The 16,663-nt window shown below is 41.6% G+C and overlaps 1 protein-coding gene across 1 annotated transcript; it reads right to left on the reverse strand.

Annotated features, from left to right (window-relative positions):
- Nucleotides 1–584: 584 nt before the first annotated feature.
- Nucleotides 585–11,317, reverse strand: dusp7 (dual specificity phosphatase 7). Its single transcript, XM_061688697.1, has 3 exons — nt 10,481–11,317; nt 7,148–7,576; nt 585–4,651 (listed from the first exon to the last, which is right to left on the reverse strand). Exons 1-3 carry the CDS (start codon nt 10,881–10,883, stop codon nt 4,335–4,337), a joined length of 1,149 nt encoding a protein of 382 aa, XP_061544681.1. The 5' UTR covers nt 10,884–11,317; the 3' UTR covers nt 585–4,334.
- Between the last annotated feature and the right edge of the window lie 5,346 nt (nt 11,318–16,663).

Consider the following 16,663-nt stretch of genomic DNA (forward strand, 5'->3'; position numbering starts at 1 on the left):
GTTTAGCTAGCAGGCTTCTTCCTGGTTCATGAAAGACGGCATAAAAAGACAAGACTGTACCATTGTTGATTCTGGGGTGGGTAAAAATGGTTCCATAACAGATAGATTTCAAAAACTGAAAGAAAGAAAAATGTAGTTTGTCATTTTTTAGCTATCAGACTACTTCCTGGTTCATAGGCAATGGCACAAGATGACAGAGTGTACCAACTGATTATTCTGGAAGGTGGGGTGTGGTTTCATCACAAATCAAATTCAATTTAATTCAAAAGTGAAAAAAAAATTATAGTGCAAGTATTTTCCAGCCAGCAAGTTGTGTTAGGTTCATGGAAGATGACATCAAGATTATACCATTTTGGATCCTCGGCTGGGGAAATGGTTCCATTGTGACCCAAATGCAAAAAAGAAAGTGTAAAAAAAATTGAATACATGAACTGCACTGTGCACTGTATTTGTTAATTAGGGAGAAGACTATTTCCTGGTTGACCGACAGGACTGACGTGTGTGTGTGTGTTATTTTCACTCAAAAGAATTAAGAACTTTATGCGCAGATAGGTCAGTGGAAAGAATGGAGGCCGGCAACATGCTAACGAAAAAAATATGTCAACATTTATTACAGTATAAACAAGTGTGGTGTGGTTTGAGTATAGTGTACAGTACAATACATTGGGCAAATGGTGTTTCCTTCAACGTGCCCTCCCTCCTTCCCTCGCCCACACAGCCTGCATGTTGTGTTAAAAACAGCACAATACAAATCGGCCATTCAATGCAACATGATGCAAAGGCGCATTGTCCCAACAAAAACAACAAAAATCCCTGAAAATTCCCTCATTGAGGTAACCTTTTTTTTTTTTTTTTTTTCGTCATTTACTTTTCCTTTTATATAATTGAATAGTCCCTCCCCCATGAGCACATTGACACCCAGATGTGGCTACAAGTTGTTAAGGACACAGAAACATCCGTTCCCGTGATGTGGCAACGTGTACATGTTTTTTCCCCCCATAATAATAATAAAACACACAGGAAAAGCAGCTTGGAATCAACAGTTTTACAAAATGAAAGCTGCGTACTGAAACAGAGTCCAACACTGTTAAGTGTTTTTTGGGGAGGGGTGGGCTGGGGGGGTTACATTTGCATATGATTTTATAACATATTCAATATATATATCTATCTATATATATATATATATATATATATATATATATACACACACTGTATATATCAACATTAAAAGGCCACAGGAACAGCATAGAGCACATTAAAACTAAACAAGATGGAAATGGCGCTTGATGGGCATTTGATTAAATTTTGTTGATTGGGGGAAGGTTAACAATGAATTAATTGTAAAAGGTGTATCAATATGTTTTCATGGTTCTCAACTCGTGTTTCCACAGCGGTGGAGATAATGTTGCCATAGCCAAGGTTAGTTGACCGGCAAATTATTAGCATTCAATACATAGGCCAATTGAAATTACATTTGATTCTGCCCAATCCATAGTGTGAAGTGACACACGGAATTTTGGTTATGACAAGACTACATAGAGAGAGAGTGAGAGAGAGAGGAAAAAAAAGTTTGGGCAAGTGCGTCAATAAGATGGCGCTCATAATTCCATCAATATAGTACAAAGAAAAACATATTTGAGGACTTGTTTCTCCCAAAAAAAATAAAATAAAAAATAAAATAAAATAAGAGTCCTGATGTATTGCAGAGTAATAAAGACATGTGTGACCTGTGGTGGTGTTTAAAAAAAAAATAAAAAATAATAAAAACTTACCGCAATCAGATTCACATGACTTTTTTTTTTTTTTTTTTTTTAACACGGCGGTTTTGTAAAAATTGAGATACAAAGAGCTTTCAACAGTCAGTGTTAGAAAATACTCATAAGGCCAACTGAGACCAACCCTGCTCACAACTGACCGCTAAATACAAATTATTCGGTTTCCGATTGCAAACACTGCACCCCACACAAGAAACTACCAACAAAAATTGCCGTTGTCGTCTTAGTTCACCATTGGAGTGGATTCAGATCAGATTTTTGGGGGCAAAAGCAACACATTTGTTCAAAATCATAATATTAGTTTGTTTTAGTTTGCATCACGTGGCTAACTAGCTAATGCCACAAGAGAAAATACAGACCCAATGTCTGTGGTAAAGTCAAAATTTAACGACTGGAATAAATGGTAAGATGTTCTTTTTCAGCATTTATATTCAAATATACTCATTAGCTTTAGTTAGCATGACACAGCTGAACTGGCTAACACTGCACAACAAACATCTTTCCTGGGAACGTTCAATCAACACAGTAGCTTTTGGGGGTTAATATCACGCAGAAAAACTAGAAGTTAATTTCCTGATGCTGACTCAGTTCTACGGTCTAAAGTTTAACTACTGTAATACGTTGAAAGATGTTCTTTCTCAGCATTTATGTTCAAATCACAGCATTATAATTTTTTTCCCAGTTTGGAAGCTTGTGATCTAGATAACGGCGATATGCTAAGATAAAGCCAATCGTGTAACATGGGTGGCCAATATAAATGAATGAATACATATGAAAAAATACAGAAGTTCTTGCGTGAGGTTCAGCATACGTTCAGACAAAAGCTCTTCGGTCTTTCACTCCCTTTACTAAAAACAAGGGGCGTCCATCTCGACGGGGCAGCGGGATTTCACCTTAGTCTTAGAAAAATCCTCCATTTAATAAACTAACAACAAGACCCCGTTCCTTTTGTTTTTTTTGTTTTTAAAAAAAGCAACATCCAACTAGTGGCTGAGTCATACAGTACCGCAGCATGCTCAGGTATACAAAACAATATAGATCTGTTTACTATTCACGCTGTAATATATATATTTATTTATATCCAATTAGGTTGAATACTTCTCTCGTACAATATATACTCAAGGCTTACGGGTGATTCAGACAAAGTTTTTTTGATAAAACCAGTGGGCCTGTTCCATGCCCAAGTTCATGTTTATAGTAAGTGCAGTTTCCAACTATACACTGTTAAGAGCCTCTTTTACTGAGACCCAGCAAAATGGCCGCATCAGAGCCGTAACAAGCTTTTCACACAGAATCCACAGATGTAACGGTGCTCGCTTTTACACAGCATACAGCAAAAGATGACATCAGTCTGGCGTTACGTAGAAAAATACTTGACGGACAAATGGCTTTTAACACAACATGGTGGTGGGGAGTGAGGTCGGATGTTAAAACTTCACTCATCCGTCCCAGCATTATGGCATTCACTGACCCAACTCTTATGACTTCTATACTAATTCCAAAGGGACTCCTGTTGCAGCTCTGATACAACCTCCAAGGCTTTGCAACCATATTCTGTGTGGAACCAGACCTGGCTTTAACATGCGGTGTAAAAAGGGGTTTGTACATACATACATACACAAGAACGGAGGCACTTCTTTGCCAAAGGTTGCTAAGATAAAGCTAAGTGCTTCCACCCTCTCTGACTCCAAAGTATAAAAAGTCGGCGCGGTCAGAAAAACCGGTTTGGCAAAGCCTCGCTACGGCACAATGACACAAAGCAGGAAGTTGCGAAACAAACAACCGGTACTTCTGGTAAGGACGGCGTGGGGAAGGACGCAGCTAAGTGTGAACTGGAGTTGGTCAAAAATCAAACATAAGCCTAAGCTTTGGTCCTTTTAGCGGACCACCTCAGGACCGGCCTCTCCTCCCGACACTTGTTTCTCTTGAAGAGGCTGCATGTCAGTGCCAGCAAGCCATTGGCTACACAACTGTGCAAACTGCATTCGATCATCAAAGATGACTTCCCCGCTTTTCCCTCTCTTTAGTTTTACAATCTCACTGTTTTTGGACAAAGATACCATAATTATTATTATGCCTGTATATATATTTATATCGATACATGATGTAAATTTGTGCATACAAGCACACAAAAAAAATATACAAAAAAATGCATATAGACATTTCTTCCTGTTATAACATACAAACAGCACATACAGTACAAATACTTGTGTTAATTCCTTGGTTTTTAAAAACTCCGAAGATTTTCCGAAGACCCAACATTCTCCGCTTGCGAGGAGGTTGTCGCCTCATAAGTGCGGCACATTTGTGTTCCCCCCCAAAATCTTTATATGAAGAAGTCTCCTTGGCTTGATGAAAGCTGTCCTTGGCTTTCTTAAAAACTTCCCGCTTCCGACGCATCGTCTGCGACCTCAACGTTCCCGGGCTCCGAGCTTCCTGGAGCTAAAACATACATTAAAGCGGCTGCGAGCGCCTCCAGCGCAGCCACGTGGTTACCGCAGTAACAGGATCACCTCAACCACCCCCCCAAAAATATGTGGTGGCCCTCCTGCACTGATCTCACGTGGACTCCAACGTGTCCAGCTGGAACACGTTGTGGTTGGTGGGCGTGGTGAAGAAGAGCTGCTCGTTGGTGGGCGACGCAGCGTGGTTGTCGCACGGGCTGTTCAGGCCCAGCGTCCGCTCGAAGTCCAGCAGCTGGCCCATGAAGTTGAAGTTGGGCGAAATATTGGACTTCTTACGCTTGACGAAGTCGTATGCGTCGTTGAGCGACAGGTTGAGCTTCTGCATCAGGTAGGCCACCGTCACCGTCACCGAGCGGCTGATGCCGGCCAGGCAGTGCACCAGGATGCCGCACTTTTTGGCGCGGGCCTCGTCTGAAATGAAAAAAGCGAGATAAAGGTGATCAGAGGATGGATTAAAAAATAAATCGATAAATGAAAAAAAAAAAGAAGACATTTTTTCAGTCTGGAAGTGCGAATGTACATGCAACGAATACGCTCCGTAACTTCCACTAAAAACCAGGCTAAACTTAGTGCCTCCTAGATGTACAGTACTAAAATGTTAGTTTCTCAGCTGAGATGCATCACTTTAACATACTTCCTTGACACCAATTACTGCTTTCTTTTTAGCCAGGGCTTTGAGCCATCTTGAAGGAGCACAAAAAACATGAAAAAAACACAAATAAAGTGGAACCTCGGTTTCTGTATGCCGTAGTTTTCCAACCATTAGGTTTTCGACAAAACGTGGTCCCGGTTCTCGTACATCTGCTCAGTTGTCGTACAAAAAATGTGCTATTTCATAGAATCGATGAAGCATTTCGTAAGTCAAGGGTTCAACGGACAGGAAGGCATACTTCACAATGCAAGCTTTTATTGACAAATCAAGGCAATAACAACCCTCCCTGTCTGCTCGACATCACTCATGTAACATTGGCGTAACGAATCGTGTGAAGTGAGGCCTTCAAAATAAAAGCATGAAGTATAACAACATTTTCACCACAATTTTGTTGGCCCCACAGTGCTTTATTTAGCAGTTGCACTCAATAAACAAGCACAAAATTACTTGAGTGTGACGGGTAGATAAACCACCATGGGGCCAAAGAAAATGTGGTGACACTGTTATTATACATTTATTTTGAAGGCCTGACATTTAACAGGATGTGTTACGCCGATGTTGCCACAACTTGCTCGAGTGTTACTGAGCAGACTGGGAGGGTTGTTTTTGCCACGAGTTATTAATAAAAGTTTTATTCCACAATGCTGGGACAGGGGTGTATAGTTTACCATCTGATTTGTGGTAATATCCTGCTTTGCTGGGTTCTGTGCTAAAGACAAAGATTAATATATTCCAGGTCTTCTGCTATGGCTCAGATGTGCTATTTTTGCGTGATTCTTTGCGTAAAAGATGCTATTCCAGAGGCTACTTCTCACTGCCTCTCAAAGGAGAGCTGCATCTGTCTGTCCCTCAGGCCATTAGATGAGCTTCTCTTATTACTGCCTCCAGACGCCTTCTGTGGACACCAAATTTAATTTGTGCGTGATGTCTGCTCACTTTAAGGGAAAAAAGGGGGGACTGGAAATGGTCACATGGCTCGCTAAAAGCATCTACAGCAGACTCTTAAAAGTCTGACGATGTCATCATTGACTTCTACTTCACTTCGTGGCCCGTTTTACAGCTGAAAGCTTTAAGAAGAATGCGTTGCGAGCTCCAACAGTGGTTATTAGCACCAGGTTCTGGCATAAGTCAACATTCTTCTTCTCACAATGCATAAATACACCAAAAAACAAATGATGGGAGCAAATCTTAGCCAAACAGAAAAAAAAAAAAAAAGGTTTTCGGCCAATCTCACCAGAGAGGGGATTCTCTCATTCTTTTATGATTGAAGTCAAGTGAACTGATCGGAGCAAGCAAATGCGGAATAAGTGAGTTTAACACTGATCGCACATAGAGAAAAAAAAAAAAAAAAAAAAGATCAATCAAATGATTAATAGTGTGGTATTGATCGTGTTTTGAAGACACGTTCTTCAAATGGAGTGCTCTACAGTCAGCTATGGAAAGGTGCGGGAGTAGAATCAAGAGTTCAGAACATTGAGATGCTCCTATTTTACATTTGTTAGTACAGTGGTACCTTGACTTACGAGTGCTGTGAAGTGTTTTGAGAGTTACGAACTGAACCGTTGATTTTTTTGCTTTGTGTTGTGCCGCCCCTCCGAGATTACCACCCTGGGCGACTGCCCATGTCATCCATATAAAAAAACGCCACTGATACTACAAACAAATGACTTCTTATTTGCCAGAATAACTGTTCTCACTCAATTGTGCCATCACTTAAAATCATACGTGAGTCAAGGCAGATGAGTGAATACGTTTGGCAATATAGTGTGTTTTTGGCCTACAAGTGTTTTTCATACAAATATTTACTGTAATTAGTTTTACTTTACGACTGCGTTAGCATAGGTTACTGATAGATTATGACGCGGCGTAAGAATACATGGTACAAAAAAGCAGTGCTCAGTTGCCACTCTACTTACTGTTTCTTATCGGATTGTTTTATATTTAAGGCCTACAACAGTTTTTCATACAAATATTTACTGTGAATATTACTGTACCACTACGTTAGCATAGGTGAGTGATGGACAACAGCGTGGTGTATGAATACGTGACACAAAAAGGTAGTGCTCAGTTACCGCTTTACTTACCCTTTCACATTGGATTGTTTTACATTTGTGGCGTAGAAGTGTTTTTTATACAAATATTTACTTTAATTGTAACTTTATTTCTTAAAGTTGTCATTTGCAACTTTCATTAACTCAGCAGATGACAAAGACAAAGTTGATGGTCCTGTGTATAGAAAGGAGAGCCACACTCACCAATGAACGAAATGGCCTCTGGGAAAAACTGCGAGAGATTCTGGCTCCAGTGATCCGAAATGGGAATCTGTTTGTACTTGAAGTCCCCTTCGTGTTCGAACATGTTGGGCAGGTTGGGCGTCACGTTGAGGATGTACTTAATGTTGTACTTGCTGAGCACGTCCAGGTTGGCCGAATCTTTGGCGCAGCCCAGATACAAATATGGCAAGATCTGGACAGGGAATGCCGGCTGGTTGCTGGGCAGCGGGCTGCCCTCAGACTCTGTGGCGCTGCCCGGCTCACGGTCCGACTCGCCGTCCGAGCAGTCAGAGCTGATGCGGAGGCCTCCCAGGCCGAGGACGGAGGACGGTGGGGAGCTGCTGGGACACGAACAGTCCAAATTGGTCTCGCAGTGTTCGGGGAACTCCGACTGGAACTTATTGAAACCTCCTGCGGAGGAAAAAGGACAAGATGAGCTTTTAGAAAGAAAAAGTACTGGTGATGTGAGATGGTAAGCATAGAACAATCCCTGTGGCATGTAAAGGACTTACCAAGTGTTTTTATTTTTCTTTGGCCTATTTTTTTATGCCACTACAGACGAGTACCAGTGATGTCAAAAAAGATGAAGTGAACGAACACTTCCTGTGACCAGGCACGTCATTTGGGGGGCTCGATGCAAAACCAGTCACGGGGCCCTCCACATAAGTGTACAGCCTGTATATGCTACGCTTGGGTCAAATTCTTCAGAACTTTAATTTTGACTATCATAGCTATGCAGATGACACAGTAATATCTAGCAGTGTCTGCAAATGACTACAGTTCGATTGAGATGTTGTGTCACTGTCTAAAACAGATAACTGGATGAGCTGCAATTTTCTTCAATTAAACCACAACAAACCTGAGATAACAGAGTGAAGGCTTGCATGTGCCAAGCAGACCAGGAGAAGCTCATCCATGCTTTTAACTCAAGTAGACATGACTATTGTAATGGTCTTCTGACTTGACTCCCCAAAAAGAGCATTAAACAGCCGCAGCTCATTCAGAATGCTGCAGCTCGGTTTCTGACCAGAACAAAGAGTCAGAGCATACTCCAATTCTAAAGTCTTTATACTGGCTCCCAGTCAGCTTTTGAATAGATTTTAAAGTTTTGCTACTCGTCTATAAATCACTAAATGGTTTAGGTCCTGAACACACACAAGAAATTCTCATGGAATATAAACCCAGTAGGACTCTGAGATCTACAGATTCAGGTCAAATAGTGGAGCACAGAGTACAAAGCAAACACGGTGAAGCAGCATTTAGCTATTACGCTGCACACAAATGGAGTAAGTTACCAGCAGAAGTGACATCAGCCACAAGGCTCAATGTTTTTTACTCCAGGTTAAAAACTCTTCTTTTTTTCCTCATGCTTTTTAGAGCATTTCCACTTTTAAATGATATTTCTTGCACTGTACGCAGTTTTAATTGTACTGGGTTTTTTTGGAATCCATTTATTTCTCTTTGTTTTTAAATGCTTTTCATCATGTAAAGCATATCGAGTTACCTTGAGTATAAAATGCGCTATATAAATAAATTTGCTTTGCTTTTACTGCATACAGTTTAAGTCTTTGTTCGTCATAAACTAAAATGTGTGAATTGCATAAAATTATCCTATTTCACAAAATGGTCCTTAAAATCTTTATTGAGGATTATAATCTAACAAGTCAGTCTTAATACTTGACGGTAACAGTAACAGTGACATGGGTGACGATGATAAAAATAGAACAGGCACTTGCTCTTCCTGCGACATAGGAAAATGTCTGCCATGTTAAAGAATTCACTTCACACGTTTGTTGCTTTTTCTTTGGCTTCTTTATGACACCGCCACCAAAGCGTACCAGTGACGAAAAAGATGATAGCTTACCGTCAAAAGGTTTTTGCCATGGTATCGTTTCAGTATCTATAACAAGGTACGTACTTTATGCAGGTATAGTATGGAAGTCCAAATTTTGCCATGTTTTGCTTTTTATTTGGCTTTTTTTTTTTTTTAATGACGCAACCAATGAAGCATACGAAGGGTTACTTAGACGCCAAAGCTCTGAGATGAGAAAACAGCTGGACAAATGTGCTCCATTGTGAGAAGCAGAGTGGATGCTCGCTTGGCTCAGTCGACTTTTTGTGAATGACACATGCAGCTTGTGGCTCCAGTGGTGCATACACACACACACACACACACACACACATTCATACATCTGCAAGTCGGTTCGTGTGGCATTATTATCGGTAATTACACAATTCGTTCATCTTCAACTAAGCTGACTTTGTTTGTTGAAGGATATTTCATAAGAGCATTGTGCAGACTTGTTTCCACTGTTCATTCATGAAAAAAATAAGCCTGTCTTTACTAAAGGAGAAAAACATGGCTGCAATGCATTTAATTAAAAACATTTTTAGGCCCACAATTTTGTTTTGTTTGGCTATGCACAATCTGCAGTACATCTTATTGGCGGTTTTATAACCACCTTATGAAGCAATTACATGTGGTAGATCATTGGTTTAAGAAATAGATTAAAATGACCAATATGTAAATACTACAAATTTGAGCATGGATTTATTAAATCCAGAGCATGGATTTAATACTTCAACAAAAACAGTCAATAAAAAAAGTCTATTATACATGGTGTTCGGAAATTCACTGACCACATAATTGTTGTTGGGTTTTTTTTGTGTGTGTGTATTTTAACAGACTTTAATACATGATAAAGGAGGTACATATACTTATCCTCATTTGGGAAATGGGTACGCTGGAGCCTTTCCCAGCTGACGTTTGGGTGAGTACATCCAATCAGCCAAGACAACACCCCAAAAAACATCCATTCACACCTATGGACAATTTAGAGTCTTCAATTAACCTAAGAAGCATGTTTTGGAAATGTGGGGGGAAAGAGTACCTGGAGAAAATCCACAAAAGCACTGGGAGAACATGCAAGCTCCACACAGGAAGGCCGCAGCCCAGATTTCAACCCCCAACCTCAGAACTGTGATGGGCATGTGCTAACCACTGGTTCACTGTGCCACCTATATAGTACTGTTAATTAAAAAGTGCAGACATGAATAGGAGGGGTCCATATGTATTCTACATTGAAATATCTGGTGATAAAATAAGTTTACAGTGACTTTCAGAACATCCCTATTAAAACCACACAATAAAGATAATTTAATGTTAAATAAATAGGACAAATATGTAAACTAATGTGTAGTGGTCATACTTTAACTAAAATTAACTAAATGAAATGTGAAATTTTGAAAACGATTGTTGAAATGAATTTCCTATGGTTGACGAGGAACAAGCAGCGGCTCCACTTCAAGACTCACCTTCCAGGTAGAAAGCCTTGCAGCCGTCGTCCCGGAGCTTCTGCAGGAGCAGCCCGAGCACGGAGCTCCCCAGCCCGGACTCGAGTCGCTCGGGGCCGGCCTCGTCGTACAGCAGCACCACGTCGCTTTTGCAGCGCTTGACGAACTTCTCCTTGTCCTCGTTGTTGGGGATGATGGAGCGGATGGGCAGGTTGCCCTTCTTCAGCCTGCGCAGCATGAGGCCCGGGATGGCGACGTTGATGGCCGCCTCGACATGCGACGACTCGTAGAGTTCATGCGGCCGGCAGTCGAGCAGCAGAAGCGCGGCGGCCCCGGACTCCAACTCCTCCTGCAGCCACTCGGCGCTCTTACTCATCGTCACGGTCACCATCGCGCAGCCTCTCCGCGGGTGAGGGCTTCTCATCGGGGAAACTGTGTGTGGGAATCCGCTGGTGTGACTTTAGGCTGTTCGGGGGAGGGAGGGAATGAGGAGAAATCGCGGAGCTAAAGTTCACTTTATCCTCGCGGCGCCACCTCCACTTCCACTCTGCCGACACGCACGGATCCGACATGCCCCTCCGCTCCGGGCAGGCAACTCAAACACGCGGAGGCTTCTTCCTCCCACTCCTCCAGCCCAAAGACGTCCATTCGAGTTCCCGAGTCGGGTAAAACAAATAACAAAATACAAATACTAATTTAAATCAAAAAGGCAGAACCCCCTCAAAATAAAATCAAAAGGGAACCCAAGGGCCGTGTTGGGGGCTGCTGTCCGGGCCCAGGGCGGAGGTTCGCTTTGGCTCACTGTTGACCCGAAGAGCGGCTCTGGTTCCCCGCCTGAGCGCAGAGCAGTTAATGAGGCTGGGGAGAGAGCTCCGGGAGAGAGGGCGGGGCGTGCAGATTTAAAGGGGCCCAGGCACCGAGCTTCTCGGCCATTCACTACGAGCTTGGCTGTCCCCTGCGAGGAGGATCGACCTGCCTGCCGTACAAGCAGGAATGTTCAATGTTTTCCGAGGGACACATACAGAAACACGGAAGGAAAACAACAAACAACAAACAATGAAAGGTCAACAAACAAATCCAGTGTCACAAACCAATTTGACACCGAGAGCTACTTCTTACTGCTAAATGCAAAGGGCTACTAGTTTGATATACACTTCTGAAATAACAAATTTGCTCAAATTACCTTTAATTATATGTTATTATTAACAATGATATTATCTCTGAAGACACTAATCATGTTAATGATTTCTCACAATAATTTAACAATGGAGGAAACCAATAAATGTCAAAATGAAACACTACAGGCTCTATTTTCGTGACTAGCCCAAATCCAGCACTCTGTTTGGTGTAACTCTGTGAGGAGACGGGCTAGATAGACCCTGTTTTGGTAACTCCGTGGTCTGGCGTACCCCCAGCACATTTAACAGTGGCACGCCTGTGCTGGTCTGGGCACGTTCACATTCAAATTCAATCTTGTCCAATCGATGCGGCTTCTTCCATTCCCTTTAAAACCGGCGTAATAGTCTCGCATGGAGATGTCTATTTCTATATGCGGAGTAGGACGCAACAATCCGTGCGTGACTGGAGCATTGTCACTGCTCTTGGCCAATGTGACATACACTATTTTCAAATAACCACTTTTATAACATTCCTAGGAAATCACAATGTCCCATCACTGGTGAGCTAGTTTTAGCAAGAGCGTTGTTGGTGACCCATAAGCTAAGCAGATAATCATATTTAAAGAAAACAAAATCTCTATTGGTGTTATCTGTGATGAAGCCAAAAGTTATTAGTATTAGAGTGACATTAACTCAAAACTTTTTTTATTCCAAAATAGTGTGATATCTTTTATTAACATTTAAATTTACCATAGTTTTATCCATCCATTTTCTTTACCGCTTATCCTCACTAGGGTCACGGGCATGCTGGAGCCTATCCCAGCTATCTTCGGGCGACCATAGTTTTAAAGAAAGGACATTGTGAAATATTTTTTTATTAAACTTGTCTGTACATTAACATAGTGAAATATAAAAAGTGTACATTTTTATTATTAATAAAAAAAATAGTCTGTTACCTTGTAACATTTTTACTTTTTCCTCATAATCTTTTCATGCTGGCAGTGTTTCATTTTTAGAACATTCTGCCGTGGGCCAATAAAAAACGTGCAGCGGGCCGCAAATGGCCCGATTTTGGACACCCCTGTTCTACAGCTTAAATATAAACAGACATTATAGAAGTTCACTAATTGAATCTTACAACAAATGCAATTTGTTCAATCACATTTGCATATTCCTGTAGTCTAGTTTCTACACTGCAACAACATGCTTCGACACAGAAGTCTTTATTGTTACCAATTTCTCAGCATTCTTCTCTTGAATGAATGTACGCTTGCACCCCCTGTATATACAGTACATGATATATATGAATCTATTTAAAAATAATAAAATTGTATAATCGCAGTTTACTAGTGAATGAAGTTAATAATGCTCAATGTAGGCCAATGACATTGTCTTTTCTTACCCACCGACTGGTGTTTTGTTTTATCAATAGCAGCAACTGCGGCATCGCTCGCGGCTTGAAACTCAGAAAACAAACATATTCTTACGATCCGCTAATGTCAGATGAGTTATTTATAGTTATTTGGTTCCACAAAATATTAAGGGATCAAAGGTGAGATCATGGAGAGAGAAGTGATGCGGAAATGATGTGTGGTGACTCAAAGCACTTACACAAAAGGATCCAAAGAGATGGGTTCACGATTGGTCCGTTGGTTCTGCTGTTATTTGTTATTTGTATATTTCACTTTTTTTTGTCTGCTGTTTCCTCACCCTGCAATACCCTCTTTTAAACGGAACTTCCACAAAATTGTGGTATCAGGACTATAATAGAAGATCCGGCATTTTGCCTCAAACACAGAACCCAACGAAGGCAGGCAACCTGGATTCAGATAATTTGATACATCTGATGTGACGTTATAATAAAAGATATGGTAGAGAAACAATTTCTTAAGATCTGATCATGTTCACTATTCCGTGATGACTTTGTACCCCCATTCTGTAAATTACAAAGACAAATATTTTTTTACAGGCATAAGCTCCTTTCGCAATGCTTGCAATATCCGACATTCTTTTGTTTTGTATGAACGGCACCAACACAGAACAAGGGGATAGAGTGGACCCAGTAATTTTCCGCAGCATCTCTAGTAGAGTGGTGCCTTGAGATAGGAGTTCAATTTGTTCAGTGACCACACTAGTAACGTGAAACATTGGTATTTCAAATAATTCTTCCACACTGAAATGAATGGAAATGCCGTTAATCCATTCCAGTCTCCCAAAAAAACACAACAAAAATGTAATGTTTTTTTAATGAAAAAAATAAAGCTCTATAATATTCTTTATAAAAACACACAGTAATGACGTAATTAAATAGAATGTAAAGAATAAAACTGTTTTTGCCACGTTTGTTTTTGCTTCAATTGAATGGACATTGTGTCACTCCTGGTGTGCTTGTCTTGGCCACCTGTAGGCTGTATAATAAACACACTGTGTTCAATATAAGTTGCTCAATGGTTTATTACTGCGACACCTATTTGCTAGCCCAAAAGGCGTTTTGCATCGTGTGTTAGCATTAAGCTAAACAGACTTTATTAAGGCAAGGCTATGTGGTGTTTTAAATAAATGTGTAATTCTTTTTGTTTTCTGTTGGACAGTAAACTTAAACTGGGGGTGGCAATAAACAGCTCGAAGCCTCTTTTTCAAAGAATTGTTCACTACCAAACTACTGCTTGTTGTGAAGTGAGTTGAGTTGAGTTTATGAATAATATTTTTTACGATCATTTAAATGAAATTTGATAATTTCCCAGGGCACACCTGATGATCTCCGTGGTTGGGAATCACTGACATGATTACGGGATGGAGCTTTGCTTTGTAAAAGGGGCGCCCTCCCCTAGTACAGTTAAGAGTCACGGCCCACTGAAGCTACAGGCCAGAGATGATCTGTCATTATACACTTTGCAAGCCATTTAAAGGGTCAAACAGTCCAAGTGAGCATCGTGTACAACTCGAGGCCGCGGCAGCTGCTCTGCATGTCTGTGGCTTGGGACTGCGGTCAAAACTGTGGACGTGGTTATTGCTGGTCTACGAGCGGCAGTTAGCGTGACCGCGTCGCTGCACAACAACTGCTGCGGCCGCACCACCGCCGCTCGGCAACTTTTAACTTTAGCCCAGCGCGCGTCATCAAAGGTGGGAGGTTGGTTGGAATACAATGTACGTACGACGGACGATGTGTCAACTCAGCAGCTGGTTAAAAACAAATGGTGGCGGCTTGTCTCGTCATAACAGTGAGCTGTCGGCTGCGTTAAAAGATTTTGAGTCAAGTTAAAAATTAAAGTAACTATCTGAGGCAGGTGGACCGGCGAGCATATGCTCACATAATAGTCCACCGTTTCCTGTACAGTTAATAAAGGTTTTATATTGGCCACAGTTTGACTCATTTAGTAGGGATGAGCACACCTGTCTCTATCGGCAGGCCATAAGGGGCTGTAGACAAGGTGCCAACCAAATCACCCAGAAGTCACTGATATAGGAATATATATATGCTTTAATATGGAGGTACGGATGAAATGACCATTCAAAATCACACAGCATTCATCAGTGACTAAAACTTTGTGTATTTCTTTTCCCCTTGTGAGATTGGTTAGGGTGGACCATCTCTATGCAAGACTGCAAGCGTTTGAAGGATCCTGAATCAAGAGGTCCTTGATGGATTTGTCTGACAGAAAGATTCCTTAATAACGAAACTGTTTTGCTCTCTGAGTCACACATGAATTATCTAACAGTATGAAATGTCCAATGTTGGCGGCACGGTGGACGACTGGTTAGCACATCTGCCTCACCGTTCTGAGGACCGGAGTTCAAATCCTGGCCTCGCCTGTGTGGAGTTAGCATGTTCTGCTTGCATGGGTTTTCTCCGGGCACTCGGGTTTCCTCCCACATCCCAAAAACATGCATGCTAGGTTGATTGAAGACTCTAAATTGCCTATAGGTGTGAATGTGTGCGCGAATGGTTGTTTGTTTCTATGTGCCCTGCAATTGGCTGGCGACCAGTTCAGGGTGTACCCCGCCTCTCACCCAAAGATAGCTGGGATAGGCTCCAGCACACCAGTGACCCTTGTGAGGATAAAGTGGTATAGAAAATGGATGGATGGATGTCCGATGTTTTCCTTCCTTTGGCTGGGGACTGGACAATTAGAGAGGCGGACACAATTTGAGGAAATACGATTGAAGAAGGTTTTCTGATCTTATTGTTTAGGCGTCTACTACACTGTTTAGGGGTTGCTGTTTTGGTTAGCAACATAACTCAAACAGGCTAAGCACTTCCCTCTTTAATGACAGAGTGTACACAATAGAATGAGTATGAAGTAAAATTATTGACGTTATCACTTTTATCTCTGACTGGGTGCATGGCATCTACTGTATCCGATAGACAGCCACTATTTCAGCCGTTTCATCATTGACAATATAGTTTTTGGATTGTTTTGTTTTCTTAAAGTGGCTTCCATTTTCTATATCTATCACTTTCCATATTTTCCCCTGGTGGTTTTGTGGCACACCAGTCCACCACCACTGACATGTCATATCCTGGATTGATGTGATGGACATGGTGTTATTTTTGTTTATGCAGTTACACAGCAACAAAGTCCTTCATTCTGAGGGCGGCATTTCTGCCCGCTGTTTTTTTTTTTTTTTTCAACTAACCAGCTGAAGTGCTAATCTATCCACAGCAGCGAAGTGATTTTAGGCGATCTTATGTTTCTAAATGGGGTCAGTGTCATTGGGTCGTCACTAGGCTCCACCATGAGTGACCTCATAGAACATCAGCAGGTTGTGACAGAGGAGGAGGAGGAGGAGGTGGGGGGGAAAGAGGAGCGTTTGATTTCCTCACAGCTGCACAGAGCAGGGTTGGGGTTGGGGGGATGCACCAGCTGCAGACAATGCTTCTCTTGACTCACCAGTGAACACACACACTACACACATACACACGCACGCACGCGCAAGTACACAAACAAGACAGAGGAAAAACTTCAGGGCTCTCATGTCCACACACACAACAAGTTCTGTTAGCGTTTGTCTACAAACCAATGGGAACATTTTGTACTTTACGCACAACCATGCTCTGCCACAGCATGTGTGTTCTGTATGTATT

The sequence above is a fragment of the Phycodurus eques genome, chromosome 10 (assembly GCF_024500275.1).
Source record: "Phycodurus eques isolate BA_2022a chromosome 10, UOR_Pequ_1.1, whole genome shotgun sequence".
In the NCBI taxonomy this organism is placed as follows: domain Eukaryota; kingdom Metazoa; phylum Chordata; class Actinopteri; order Syngnathiformes; family Syngnathidae; genus Phycodurus; species Phycodurus eques.